General features: G+C 45.7%; 2 protein-coding genes across 4 annotated transcripts; one reads left to right on the top strand and one right to left on the bottom strand.

Moving 5' to 3' along the window:
• Positions 1 to 512: 512 nt before the first annotated feature.
• ark2cb (arkadia (RNF111) C-terminal like ring finger ubiquitin ligase 2Cb) lies at positions 513 to 8,243 on the bottom strand. 2 transcript variants are annotated; one of them, XM_078087176.1, is made up of 8 exons: positions 8,043 to 8,243; positions 4,227 to 4,548; positions 3,931 to 4,059; positions 2,866 to 2,995; positions 2,627 to 2,731; positions 2,249 to 2,344; positions 1,655 to 1,758; positions 513 to 1,370 (listed from the first exon to the last, which is right to left on the bottom strand). In XM_078087176.1, exons 1-8 carry the CDS (start codon positions 8,101 to 8,103, stop codon positions 1,253 to 1,255), a joined length of 1,065 nt encoding a protein of 354 aa, XP_077943302.1. In that variant the 5' UTR covers positions 8,104 to 8,243; the 3' UTR covers positions 513 to 1,252. The 2 variants fall into 2 exon arrangements, with proteins under 2 accessions (XP_077943302.1, XP_077943301.1); XM_078087175.1 differs by lacking the exon at positions 8,043 to 8,243 and adding an exon at positions 4,680 to 5,081.
• An 8-nt stretch (positions 8,244 to 8,251) lies between these two features.
• On the top strand, positions 8,252 to 13,575 carry LOC120830858 (ATP synthase F(1) complex subunit alpha, mitochondrial). Of its 2 annotated transcripts, XM_040195805.2 has the most exons (11): positions 8,252 to 9,445; positions 9,921 to 9,996; positions 10,534 to 10,703; positions 10,904 to 11,077; positions 11,225 to 11,391; positions 11,488 to 11,788; positions 11,964 to 12,188; positions 12,300 to 12,407; positions 12,504 to 12,648; positions 12,763 to 12,913; positions 12,995 to 13,575. In XM_040195805.2, exons 1-11 carry the CDS (start codon positions 9,386 to 9,388, stop codon positions 13,071 to 13,073), a joined length of 1,656 nt encoding a protein of 551 aa, XP_040051739.1. In that variant the 5' UTR covers positions 8,252 to 9,385; the 3' UTR covers positions 13,074 to 13,575. The 2 variants fall into 2 exon arrangements, with proteins under 2 accessions (XP_040051739.1, XP_077943300.1); XM_078087174.1 differs by having other exon boundaries at positions 9,132 to 9,445; positions 12,300 to 12,648.
• Positions 13,576 to 13,621: the final 46 nt, after the last annotated feature.

Genomic DNA, 13,621 nt, shown 5'->3' with positions numbered 1-13,621 from the left:
ATCACGCCGCGGGCGAGGCAACAGAGAGGAGTTGCCGTTAGACACGGACCTGCTAGCAGCTCTTTGAATCCCGAACCTGCGACGGCGGGAGAGAATCGCCACATTGGTCCGAGGTCGGTGTCTAAGGGCAACTTGGTCTACACGTGATCGCGTGGGGGGTGGGGGGGTATTAGGTGCATTCTTGTCCTCCTCTATGAGTGAGTGGGATCTTCAGAGTCATGGTATACGGTTCACATGCACAGACACACAGTCCCTGCTTCTACTGCTCCACAATATTAACGACACAGCCCAAGCCTGCCATACAGCATGCACATCTGAGGCCTCTGCTCTAGATAATAGAGGCCCCACTACAACAATACACAGATCACTGGAAGCCATGCCTGCAGTTAGGGGGGTTTTGCATCAACTCTGATGGCATCTAACTGTAAATCCAAAAACCATGTTCGACAAGAAAGAGGGATTTTTGGCCTTTTTTCTTTTCTTTTTTTTTTTTAAACACAACTAGCTCCTCATTGTCTATGATTCATTAACACGCTGAATATTCTCTTATTTGAGCCGTCTTTGACCTCTCTGTAGGTTCATTTCTCAAAAGGCTTTTGCTTGCTACACAACACTGTTACTCTGTAAATACTTATTCAGTACTGTACTCCATTACACCACAAGCGTTGAGCTACGAGAGTTCACACCAAACAACCTCATGCTAATCATTTGATTATGTTCTGTACAGATGTGCTGAGGGCTTGGGCAGAGTGCAGCTTAAAGGATATTTTTTCACAGGGTTGGAGAGGGGGGGGGGGGGGGGGGGTCGGGGGTTCGGGGGGGTGGAACATGTCGTGGCAGAGAAATGGCCTTAATACGCCAAAACTGAGCCGGGGGGGGGGGGGGGTCGTAGTTAAGAGTGTCCTCTCGTGATGGCCGTATGAAGAAATGCACACAGTGTACACAAATCTGACAGGACCTGTGTGTGAAGCCTCAGCACATCTGTCCGCCCCTACCTCTTACATCCAGCGAGTCCATTCAAAGCAACCCCTCAGTCCAGCCACCTTTCTACCCCCCACCCCTCCATCCCTCGTCGTGTTGTAGATGAGTGTGCTTTGTCGATCCCTCGGTCACGGCTGTCTCACCAGGCAGGCTCGTTGAGTGATGGGGAGGAAGAGCGGGGCGTTTGGCAGAGCCCCCCCCCACCCGCAGGGACGCGATGAACAATTAACCAGACCAGATCGAAAGCTGCTGCAGCAGTCGACAGGAGCTATCAACTGTCGGGGGTCAGTTGGGTCTCAATGTCCACTCTGCAGATGGGGCACTTCCTGCTGGTGGCCAGCCACTGGTCCACACACCCCTGGTGGAAGAGGTGCATGCAGGGTAATCTCCTACGGACAAGGGTGAGACGCGGACAGGATTAAATGCTAATGCAGAAAATCGCTGTGCAGCATTTAAAGAAGTCTTTAGGTATCAAAGCAACCTTTTAGGATAAAATAGATACCAATCTCAATATGGGGATCAATTCACTAGTTAGTGAGATAGTTAGGACTAAAGTGGTGCCTACTAGTAACTGAGGACCAGGACCAGAGTGTATCTCCAACCAGGAAAGGAACTGGATTCACAGCTTAGATTCCCACCCCCAGTATCAGCATTCCCCCCCGTAGAGTTGTACCTGACATCCTCTCCATCCTCCAGCATCGACAAACAGATCGTGCACTTCTCATCGGTGTCAAGCTCCTCGTCGTCCAGACACATCTTCAGGCCCTGGGGTATTCTCTGGAGAGAGACCAACCATCTTTAATTATTCAAGTGCGTCGCACACTTGTGTGTTAGTGCGGACACGTTCATGCCGAGCGTGTCTCTGTCAGCTCAGACAGAGAAGAAGAATAAAAGGAGACCTTTAGCACCTAATCATGCTTCCTAGAAACAAAAAAGATATCAGATGGAAAAGACTCAATTGCTTCCTCTCGCTCAGCATGTAGGAGTATTTGGGTCAGTCGGCGTAGACGGAATTTAAAATTCATCCCACGCACGTAGCTGCAGACAGCCGGATGACTCATCCCTCGCCTTGAGTTGTGCACACTGCAGACCCGCATTACCGAACCGCAGGCTGAAATTACTTTGACCTTTGAACTATCGCGAGAGTCGGGGGCCCTCCTTCCACTCTTTGATCTTTTCGAACAGCCCCTGCCCAGTGACTGCACCGGGCCACATGCCACTCAGGCAGCCGGTGAGGAGATGGACTTTTTTTTTTATTTGTTTCTACCTTCTTGTACTTGTGGGGGAAGGTGAACCTCTCGATGGTGGTTTGGACGGCTCCCCGGTTCACACTGCCCAGTCTGTCCTCCAGCTGCAACAGCTCCTGGACAGGAAGCAACGTGTGGATTTTTTTTCCTTTTTGCCACGATAAAACAAACTTGTATTTGTATAAAAACATATTCAAAAAGAAAAGAGTGCAGAACGATTACATTTATGGAAACAAACGTCATGAGATTAAGGGTGGTTGGACCATTCAAGGCGAGTCGTGAGTAAATCAGTTACACACTGAAGCCCGTCCGCAACATTGGCCGCAGACCAAACCAGACAAATGATGGCGGACTGGCGCGTCCGCTGAGGAGGAGGCGGAGGACGCTGCGCTACCAACCTCGTAGCTCTCTCTGACGGCGGACGCGTGGCGGGACGGGTTGAGGCTCTGCAGAGCCAGCAGGTGCAGCTGGGGATACGGGTAGTTTCTGATCTCATGGACCACCTGGGAAGATGACAGGTAAAGGAAGCTCGCATCAGCTGGAATGCAGATCCCCCCTTTTTTAGAGAGTTTAGAGATTATTCTCATGACCCCGCGGGAGAAAGGTGAGCGATAGTGCTGAGGCAGACCGGGCTCACCACTTGTGTGGATGCATTGTTTCTAGGGAAATGGTGCATCCTAGGAGAGGTCAGGTAGTGCTGGTAGTGCTGCGGCAGCGGATGGATGTGATACTGGTGGGGGGGCAACCCGGCATCCACACTTAGATCCCTGTAGAGAGACCCCAAAAAAAAATGTCAGACTGCGGCAATCGATTCATTATTCCACCGTCTGACTGGCAAATTATCTTCTGATTAAAGTTGATTACTACACAGTATTGCTTGAGCTTTGGTTCAGCCGCTTCAAAGGATTCAGGATTTCTTTGGCATAAATGAAATAAAGCAATGTACTGTACAATGAACAGTTAGGTAAAGTAATGGAAAATAATTTGGCACAATTAAAGGTAACTGATCGTTTGACCACGAATGGCGTTGAATGAATACTACCTACTTGAGGTGATCAATCAGAGCTGTCGGCTTCTAAACACTCCAAAAGATTGACCACTGACTAAAGGTACGGGGCGGAACTGGAGCTGCAGGACTTCATCAGTCTCCACTTGTCCATTAGCTTTGGATCAGTCATGTGATCATCTTCATCACCTGTGGTCTAAGTTAATGTTTTTGATACTCACACTTTATTGGTAAAAGATTTGCAACATTAAATGAGCCACATTTTGCCAATCACTCTCAAATCCCAATATTGAGCACTCCCTTCCATTTCTTCTACATGTTTAGATGTTCGTTCAATTTGCCCTCACCATTTCTACAGTATGACAAAAGATAACTCCTGGTGTTCAGTTTTCCACAGCTGCTGTGGCTCACTCACAGAGCTCCTTGTAAAAGGTACAATGCCGATCTTGGTGTCTAGTGAAAGACTCTTTGAAACTTGGCCTGGACGCAGACGTGAGGCCGGTCAGGTTCAGTCACACTAAGAAAAGCTTCGGGATCTTTTTTGGTGTGAATATCTGTATTATATTACTTCATATAAGACTTACTTGGTGTGAATTTGAAATGTTGTGAAAGTGATTCCCCCCCCCCCCCCCAAAAAAAGCAAGCGTTTGCCTGTGGTTCCGCATACCGTGTTGATCCATGCAAGGTTCTGCTTACCAGTCTGTGCCCTCAGCCAGGTAGCGGGGCTGCTGCACCACAGGCTGAGGAGGGACATGAAGAGGGGGCGCAAACTCATAGCTGGGCCGCAGTCTGTGGGGCTGGTGAGGAACTCTCTCTGGGGTGCGTCTAAGACACATAGCAGTTGTTTTGTTTGTTTTCATCCCACGAAAAGCCCTTTAAATACTTCAAAATCAAACCTTACTTCAAAACCAAGAGGGTAACTGTAAACATAAGGACTTTGTCTTTTCTATCTCCTGTACTTTCACATTCCCCCAGAAAGCCGGAGTGGATACCTGGAGGGTGGCAGGATGTGTCGGTGCTGGGCCTCGAGAATCTGCTGCTGGAGGAGGTATTGCTGGTGTAATGCCTGAGGTAGGAAGGGAGGGGCGGGGATTTCCTGGAACTGGGGAGCTGACAGGGGGTTGAGGGGCGGGTGGAGCGGAGGGCCGTGCTGGTGGCCGGGAGGCGCCAGGTGGGGGTTAATGCCTGACTGCGGCTGCCCCGGGTGGGGCATGGGGAAGTCCATGGGCAGCGGCGCCTGAGGACCTAACTGGAAGTGCCGGCAAGAGGTAGCATGGCTGTGCTGCTGCTGCTGCTGCCGGTTGAAATGGGACCCTGCGGAGGAGGAGGACAAGTTGTAAGGCACCTGAGTGGAGAGATTAGATGGAATTAATTGTGGGTGAAATGTGGTGTCACTGCATGTGTGTGTGAGAGAGTTGGCATGTTAATGAAGCCCTACCTCTTACCTAGGGTGAAAAATACTTCTGTGGGGGCGGGGAAATGATGGTTACCACAAGTACCATGAACATGACCATTTTTGGTCCTGCATACAATACGCAAGCTGTGATCGCATTTCCGACCTCTGGATCGACTCCTGGTCTTCTGATTCACAGACAAGCCAACTGGATCAGTACGGATGAAACCGACCGGCATGCGGTCTATAACTGGGCTCGGTTCTTGTGAATTCTGAGTGAAACCTTTACTGCCCGGCTGCATCAAAGACACACGATGGGAGCCACGTCTCGATCTACATTAGCGCTAAACAATACCTTCCTTATAAACATAAAACCAGATATTCAATTCTAAGTATTTCGCACCGTGCTTCTCTCAAACCTAGTGTATCCTCGCACATAACGTGTGGCCCTACTTATTCTCTCATATGAACATTCGAGTTGAGAGGAAATAGCTTAAATGCTTTTGAAACCCTCTTCGACCACAGCTATTTGGCAACTGCAGGCAGCGGACTGCTGTGGAGACTCACCAGGGAGAAGAATACAGATGTGCTGTGGTGCAATGTGGTTTTAATAATCCAAGTCTACTAAAAATACTTTTTTCCATTAAGCATGTGCTGAGAAGTCACAAAAATAGCGTTTGGGAATTCTTGAGGACACCCTGGCTAAACGGGGAGCCATAATTAGTCTGCAGGGTTCGCTGTGCTGTTATGTCCACCTGGCAGAAACCAAAGCAGTGAATTTACAGTGTTTAGACATGAAATTGTGCAGTAAAAATCAAGCACGGTTTGAATTGAATCTGCTGTGATAGTGTAGAAATTTAATTTTTTTTTTTTTTTATCATGAGGAAATAGGCAACGTCTACAATGCATTTACTAAGAGTACGCTTGAAAAGTGCAGTTTGAGTTTAAAACACACCCGGAAGAAAGATCAGAAGTGTGACCTTCCAGCATTAATTCAGGTCGCCAGTGTTGCCGGGCAGACAAACGATGACCTTGCTGCCCAGGGTCAACCGCTCGAGTCTAGACTGTAACACTGCGTTTTCAAGCGTCTCAGTGAAAACGGTCACCATGAATGACAGCAGATAGACTCATTCAAGCCCTGTGATGGAGGAAGCGTGGAAACTGTCTATCTTTGTCACAGCGGGCGAGGAGGTGGGAGGGTGGGGTGGGGGGCAGGTAGGAACAAGGGAGAGGGAGGACAATAAATGGAAATCAGCAAGAAGCACACTGAAGGTTAGGAAAAATACTATATTCTTTATTGAAAAATATTAGTATATGTGGATTTTTTTTTCTTGTTTGTTTGTAATAATAGTATAAATCCATGCAACAAAAATAAACAACATAGACTGAAGGCAAGGCCCACCATGCTCCAATAGGGTTAAAAAGAACAAAAGCGGCATCCAATGAGCAGACGTGTTGGCTACAGCACATGATTTCAGTACAGCAGGGTACATCTTTACTACAGAAAGATTACATTGGATTTTCACTAGTCAATGTAGAAAAACAAAAACAAAAAATTATGAATCATAAAACGTGACCATGCATTGAAAGTACTATTACCAGAACAAAAAGGTAAAGAGAGACCACAACCAAACAATAAAGACGTTATTACTAATAGAGGATCTCTTTAGCAGTGCAGGAAAATAGGCATCCCTGTGAAATGGATAGCATTTTGGCCATGTTAGTGGGGGAATATTGGACGTACTGAACCACCAGTGAGCATGTTTTGCTTCCGTAAATGATTGGCGTTTCATTGGCCACTAAGGGGCAAGCAGCCCTGACAATTCAGTGTGATTCCAAGCTTGGAATTTGCAAGGGGAACAAAAAGGATTACACAAAAATGGAGACAGTTATGGCAGTTGTTGTGTTCAGGTGCAGTGTACCTTCAATCAATTTTAAGTGATCCAATGACAGCATTTGCTGGAATGCTGAGTTTTAACAACAAAAATTGGCACGCATAGGATTCCAATTTGCATGCTGTTTTTTTTTTTTTTTAATTTTAGGTCACTTTAATCATGTACATTGCACCTTGTGTGAAAAGAAGGAAGATGAGCCGAATTCTGGTGTTCAACAATGCAGTGCAGTATTTAAGATCATGCAAAATGTATCCACTTTACAGGAATTTACAGCATGTTGTCTATCAAGACTGGATGGGAAGTACACAATGACATTCAACTGACTTCTAAAAAAAAGGAGCTAAAATGTAATACTCAGTGCTACAGCAATTTGACAGAAAACAAGACAAAAAAGTGCTCTGATCTAGGTGTTAGCGTTTGTTTTAGTCGGCTCAACATGGAAAGTCTGTCACTGAATACATCTTTGGGAGGGGGTGCTTTTTAATACCAATGTCGTCTTCTGATGGAAAGAGGAAATGAAGAAGGGATTCACAATACAGCTAAATGCAGAGAACAGGCAGAGGCCACACCACACAGCAGCAGATGATCATTAGCTACACAATGGGGGGGCGGGGGGGGGGGGAAAGACGACAAAGATCTGATAAATGCAGAATGTAGAGCCAGCCTCCATACTATGAAACAGGGAAATAAGAACAGAAATAAAAGCACAATGAAATCATTGATGCCACTGTTATGGAATTAATGTTACACTGTAGCTTCACCATCGTTTTACTAAGACCACATTACGTTACTTGGGTCTTTCAAACGAACAGCTGCTCAATTTGCCAATTAGCAAATAAAAAGGGCGACGGATGCTTTAATGGCTCGCGAGTCCGCGCTGCCCGGGCGATTGGCCGTGAATCGATTAGCACGTTGGCCAACCGACACGGGTTATTGTTACTGAAATCACGCTGGAAAAACGGCGAGCGCTGGCAGAAGCAGTTGATCTTCAAATGACATCATCCAGGCACAGATAAGCTGACTGGCTGGAAAGGCTACGTCTATTTTGCGGTATTTTTACAGTGCAAATACACGGCAGTTCCTTGGGGGGATTAACAGTATATTGTAATTTTATTGAACTAAAAACTATTTCCCCGGCACCAGTAGGTATACGACTAAAATAGTCTGCTACGATCGTCTATTGGGGCGTTCGTGGACAGCCCGCCCCGTGGACGTGAAATCCTTTGTGAGAATGTTTCCGTTCCAATACATAGCCAGTGCCGACGAGACAGTTAGCTTATCTTTAGCGGCGGTATTTTTCTCGATTTAGAAGAAATTTTGCGAGGAAAGCAATATAACTCGATGTTTTGTAATAGTGTGCGTCGGAAACAAATTACGTTACCGAAATTTTATCAAATAATTTAATGTTAGTTTTAAGCTAGCTAAAGCGAGACAACCCAACGGCTAAACTCGAGCTATCTAACGTTAGCCAACAGCTGCAGTGCATATTAAGCTTAACGATATGAATATTAATACCGTACCTCGGTTTCTTACTGAGCCGAATACGGGAAGAACCAGATATCCGACATGCACTAAGACCATCCTGGGATCCTTATCTTATAGTTCCGCCGGGTTATTCGGAGAGAAAGAATAGCAGTAGCCCATGCGGATCTACATTCAGGCGGCTGGTCGTCGCTGGCTAGCACCACAGGCGGACCCACCGGAGCGACTGAGTCTGCCTCGGCCGTCCTTCGCTGGGGCAGACATGCCGTGCGAGGTCCCGGGCGGAAGAGGGCGATGTTGCGCCGCTGCGCCGCTACGCCACCACGGCTGGGGCGTCTCTCGCGGTTAAACCTAGCAAGCCGAGCCAATTGATCTTAATCTTAATAACGCGAAAAACAAGTAAAATAATATACATGAGCGATTGTTTGACGCGTTGGGAGAAAACACAGACACACACAGAACATACAATAAAAAGAGTGTGTTTTCTGAGAATGTACAAGGAGTGAGGAATAACACAAATGCCTTTTATTGTTTCCTCAAAACTGTCCAATTAGGTTGATTTTAGATTGTGTCTTTAATCCCGATTAAGTCATTGACTGAATATAAGAGCTCAAGGTCAAGCCCGCGCGCTCCTACATGTCCCATGGTGCAACATGCTGTAATTAGACCCACTCATCTCTCCACGTGTAGGGCTTTAATCATGGGCTGCAACTATTATATACTTCATGTGCATGTCGAGGTCATAGTGGGTGGTTGTTTTGGACAGGACTGCACATACTGAATGTAATCCTGGACGTTTTGTCCACCCTAAATTCTGTGCAGTATAATTTTAAATAACTACTTGAATTTATGCCACTTTACACTTCAACTACACTCCATTTAATATGGGTTATTACATGTTTAGCCTATTACATTAATCCAACACATAGCATACTGTGCTATAGATTGAACTATCCACCGAATTAATATTTAAATGTGCTCCACCAGCTGTAACATAAGCCTAATTATTACATGTAACATTTTGAAAGGGACACTCTGCTAAGAAATGATTTCTTGTTGATAATACTTTTGTACTTTTAGCTAAATGAACACCTCAACGTAAGAATTTTCCTTTTTTTCTTCCTATAGAGCAATATAGGCAACACATCTTACTGAAGAAAAACGATAAGCGCAAATCCTTTGCCACTGCACGTCTATATTGTTAAAAGGAAGTAGCCTGCACTACCAGGCCCGTGACGGCAGGGGGCGCAGCCGAGCAGAGAAGAGGAAAACGAGACGTCAGTGTCACATAAATAGAAGAAGAGTCCATTCAGCCATTACACTCTGACTCTCAGCCAGGTCGCAGCCGTTAGTGGTGGAGGACAGGTCATCAGCAACAAAAATGTTAACCGTGAGAGTTGCAGCAGCTTTGGCCAGGACCCTGCCCAGAAGGGCTGGATTTGTAAGTATTTCAATTAAAATCTCTACGTCCGATGTGAATGTTGGCGCATGTTAATCTATTACAGCTTCGTGGACCTTTTTTAGGCGTGAAGGGTAATGTTTAGGCCGCTAGCTGACTTAACATCCACGTATTAATACGGCCTTAAACGCACATGCGCTCTCTTCAATAACGACTCGCGTCATTTAACTCCAAATTGTCGTATTGCGTGTGTTTCTGTCGAAGTTGCCCTTGTGAAACGACATTCCCCGTCCTGCAGCGCTATAGTTAGCACACTATGCTAATGCTAGCGCTAGCTCCCAGCTAACGGCTCATTCAGCCACGCTTTGAAGGTCAGGAAGCCTGACAGCGCACGTCGTCGCCGCTGCACGGCGGCACTCTAGCGCAGCGATTAAAGTGCACGTTTTGATCGTCGCTGCGATATGTGTGGTGAAATGTTATTATTTGCAAATATTGAAGTTTGATTGATTTTAATCAGGTGTCCAAGGCTTTACCAGTCGCCTGTGTTGGGGTCAACCACCTCCACACACACAGACCATGGCTGCAGAAGACAGGTGAGACTAAAACAATGACGGATGCTTTATCCCCCGTACTCTAGGTCATCTACCAAGGGTAGTTTTATGAAGGTCATCGAGTACAGTCTTTACAGAGATTGTGGTTACTGTGTCAAAAGAATAGAATAGCTTTCTTCAGGTTGACGTGTTAATCTGAAATCACTGCATTGACATGTTCATCTTTAGTTGTATGTTCCATTATAACGATCTAGAGAAATATACATATATTCAAACCAGTAATATGATAAGATAGTGGATTATTATCTTTGTAAAAAAATATTTGTATACTGATCAATTGAATATTATGAGATAATCGATACTGAGAACTGAATCTCTTTTCCAATTAAATACATTCAACGTATTACACCCAAATTCTGAAATATTATCTAGTTCTTCTAAATCTATATTTTTTTTACAGAGATTATTTTTCTCTAAATATGATTTTATCTGGTACAATCAAATCAACACATTGTCAATTTGTTTTTGTTAAAATGAATGCATCTGTATTCAGAAAGTATTTGTCATTGTCTTCCACAGGCACAGCTGAGGTGTCTTCAATCCTGGAGGAGAAGATCTTGGGAGCTGACACCTCTGCAGATCTTGAGGAGACTGGCCGAGTGCTGTCCATTGGTGACGGTATTGCCAGAGTGTATGGGCTGAGAAATGTCCAGGCAGAAGAGATGGTGGAGTTCTCCTCTGGACTGAAGGTTTGTTAAAACCAAAGATGTTCTAAACACACTCCATTAAAGCTAAACTTGACACACAATATTGTTTTACCCTGTAGCGGTATTGCAATCAAAGAGCATTGTGTACCTTTTTACTGAAAGGCCAAAACCTTTATTTTAGCTTTACTGATACCTTCTTTAATGACACCACAACTATTGTAAAACTATGCTTTTCCCTCCAGGGCATGTCTCTGAACTTGGAGCCCGACAATGTCGGTGTTGTGGTGTTCGGTAATGACAAACTGATCAAGGAGGGCGACATCGTGAAGAGGACTGGTGCCATCGTGGATGTCCCTGTTGGTTTGGAGCTGCTTGGTCGTGTGGTCGACGCTCTGGGAAATGCCATTGATGGAAAGGTAACATGATCCGCTATTGCTGGTTTTCTTCTTCCTTTTTTTTTCTTTCTTTTTTTTTAAATAAATAAATAAATGCCTTAAGGGGTACACTTGTCAGTGTCCTGATATCTTGGTTCAACTTTTAACAATTCATCTTTGTTTCATCAGGGTCCTCTGGGCTCCAGCATCCGTAGACGTGTGGGTCTGAAGGCTCCTGGTATCATCCCCCGTATCTCTGTGAGGGAACCCATGCAGACTGGAATCAAGGCCGTGGACAGCCTGGTGCCCATTGGCAGAGGCCAGCGTGAGCTGATCATTGGCGACAGGCAGACCGGGTAAATACTTTTACACAAACATCTACCAGTCTTTGGCCATGCATTCAATCAATCAATTTTAAAGGCTTTTTTTTAAATGTAATTTTCATTAAACAGCAAAACTGCCATTGCCATCGACACAATCATCAACCAGAAGCGCTTTAACGAAGGAACTGACGAGAAGAAGAAGCTGTACTGCATCTACGTTGCCATTGGCCAGAAGAGGTCCACTGTTGCCCAGCTGGTGAAGAGGCTCACTGATGCTGATGCCATGAAGTACACCATCGTGGTCTCTGCCACCGCCTCTGATGCTGCTCCTCTGCAGTACCTGGCCCCATACTCTGGCTGCTCCATGGGAGAGTACTTCAGAGACAACGGCAAGCATGCCCTGATCATCTATGATGATCTGTCCAAGCAGGTGAGGACACAGATTGCTGTATGAAAATTAGAAAAATAAATCACTTCAAATCATGATAGATTTTAAGAAATGTTTCTCATGATTACAGTGAACAGATGTTGTGCATAATTATTATTATTATTATAATAATTACCATGTGATGCTAATGTTAATACCCCCCCTCCCCCTTCCTCAGGCTGTTGCCTATCGTCAGATGTCCCTGCTGCTGCGTCGTCCCCCCGGCCGTGAGGCTTACCCTGGCGATGTCTTTTACCTGCATTCCCGTCTGCTGGAGAGAGCTGCCAAGATGAACGACAACTTCGGCGGCGGCTCCCTCACTGCCCTTCCCGTCATTGAGACCCAGGCCGGTGACGTGTCTGCCTACATCCCCACCAATGTCATTTCCATCACAGACGGACAGGTTTGTCCAAAGATATCCTTCACATCATTGATTGTGCTCCGGCCCGCATGTGAAACATTCTACATCTGCGTAATCTTTATCTACTGCAATGTCTTGATCTGTTAATCATAGATCTTTTTGGAGACTGAGCTGTTTTACAAGGGTATCCGCCCGGCCATCAACGTGGGTCTGTCTGTGTCCAGAGTAGGCTCTGCTGCCCAGACCAAAGCCATGAAGCAGGTGGGGTTTTGTGTTTGGTTTCACAGTAAATGGTTTTATGAAAACAAATCCTGCACGTCATCAGTCTGCATCATAAATGGTCCTTCTTCCCTGCAGGTGGCCGGTACCATGAAGCTGGAGCTGGCTCAGTACCGTGAGGTGGCGGCCTTCGCCCAGTTTGGCTCTGATCTTGACGCTGCCACCCAGCAGCTCCTGAGCAGGGGCGTCAGGCTCACTGAACTGCTCAAGCAGGGACAGTACTGTGAGTGTCAGCCATTATTCCTTGTTTCTATCCGCCAATAAATGGAAAGTAAATACAAGGCTGGTATTGTGTGTGTGTGTATTTTTAAAAGCCAAACTAAACCCCCTCCCCCAGGTCCCATGGCCATTGAGGAGCAGGTAACAGTCATCTATGCCGGTGTCAGAGGTCACCTGGACAAGATGGAGCCCAGCAAGATCACAAGGTTCGAGAAGGCTTTCCTGCAGCACGTCATCGGCCAGCACCAGGACCTGCTCAACGCTATCAGGTGAGAAGTAGTCCTCTGCTAAAATATGTTCAAAGTGGGAAGTAGCCATCTTCTAAAGTGCTAATTTTATTTCTGTTTCAGGGTTGACGGCATGATCTCAGAGGCATCAGATACTAAACTGAAGGCAATTGTTCTCAGCTTCCTGTCCAGTTTTGAGTAATGGATTACACTTCCATCGATCTTCAGTGAGCTTACCTGTCTGTCCCATTATGCTTCTATATGTGAACACACTGAAGGCCAAGACCTCCATGTACAGATTTCTCCAAATAAAACATTTTACAACCCTACTGTGGTGTAAAATTCTTCTGATTGTGAGCTTAACTGAAGTAGGTTTTTTGTTTAGGCCGGTTCCCAGTGACTGAGGAGTGTTCGGTTTGTGTGCGGTAAACAAACGCGCACAATGTTTATTTAAACGCATTTAATGTGCGTTTGAATTTACTGTAATATTTCAGTGTGGAGAAAACGGTAACATCCACCAGTCTTGTATTCTGTTTGCCGTAGCAAGTTGTTCATGAGAGCATTATATTTAAGAGGGCAAGTTATCATGTTTCTGCTCCTGAATGTGTTCAGTGGATGGAAGGACTGTAAGCCTGGGTTCTCTGCTGTGGTCAAATGTTTGATACCGTGGTAATAAATTCAGTGATGTGGTCACATCAAATCCATCTTGTATTGTCCTGTGTTCTGTTGTGTGGCAAGTCCTGCGGATCA

This window comes from Gasterosteus aculeatus, chromosome 13 (assembly GCF_964276395.1).
Source record: "Gasterosteus aculeatus chromosome 13, fGasAcu3.hap1.1, whole genome shotgun sequence".
NCBI lineage: Eukaryota > Metazoa > Chordata > Actinopteri > Perciformes > Gasterosteidae > Gasterosteus > Gasterosteus aculeatus.
The sequence above is the reverse complement of the archived record's forward strand: the minus strand, read 5'-3'. Positions and strand labels throughout refer to the sequence as shown.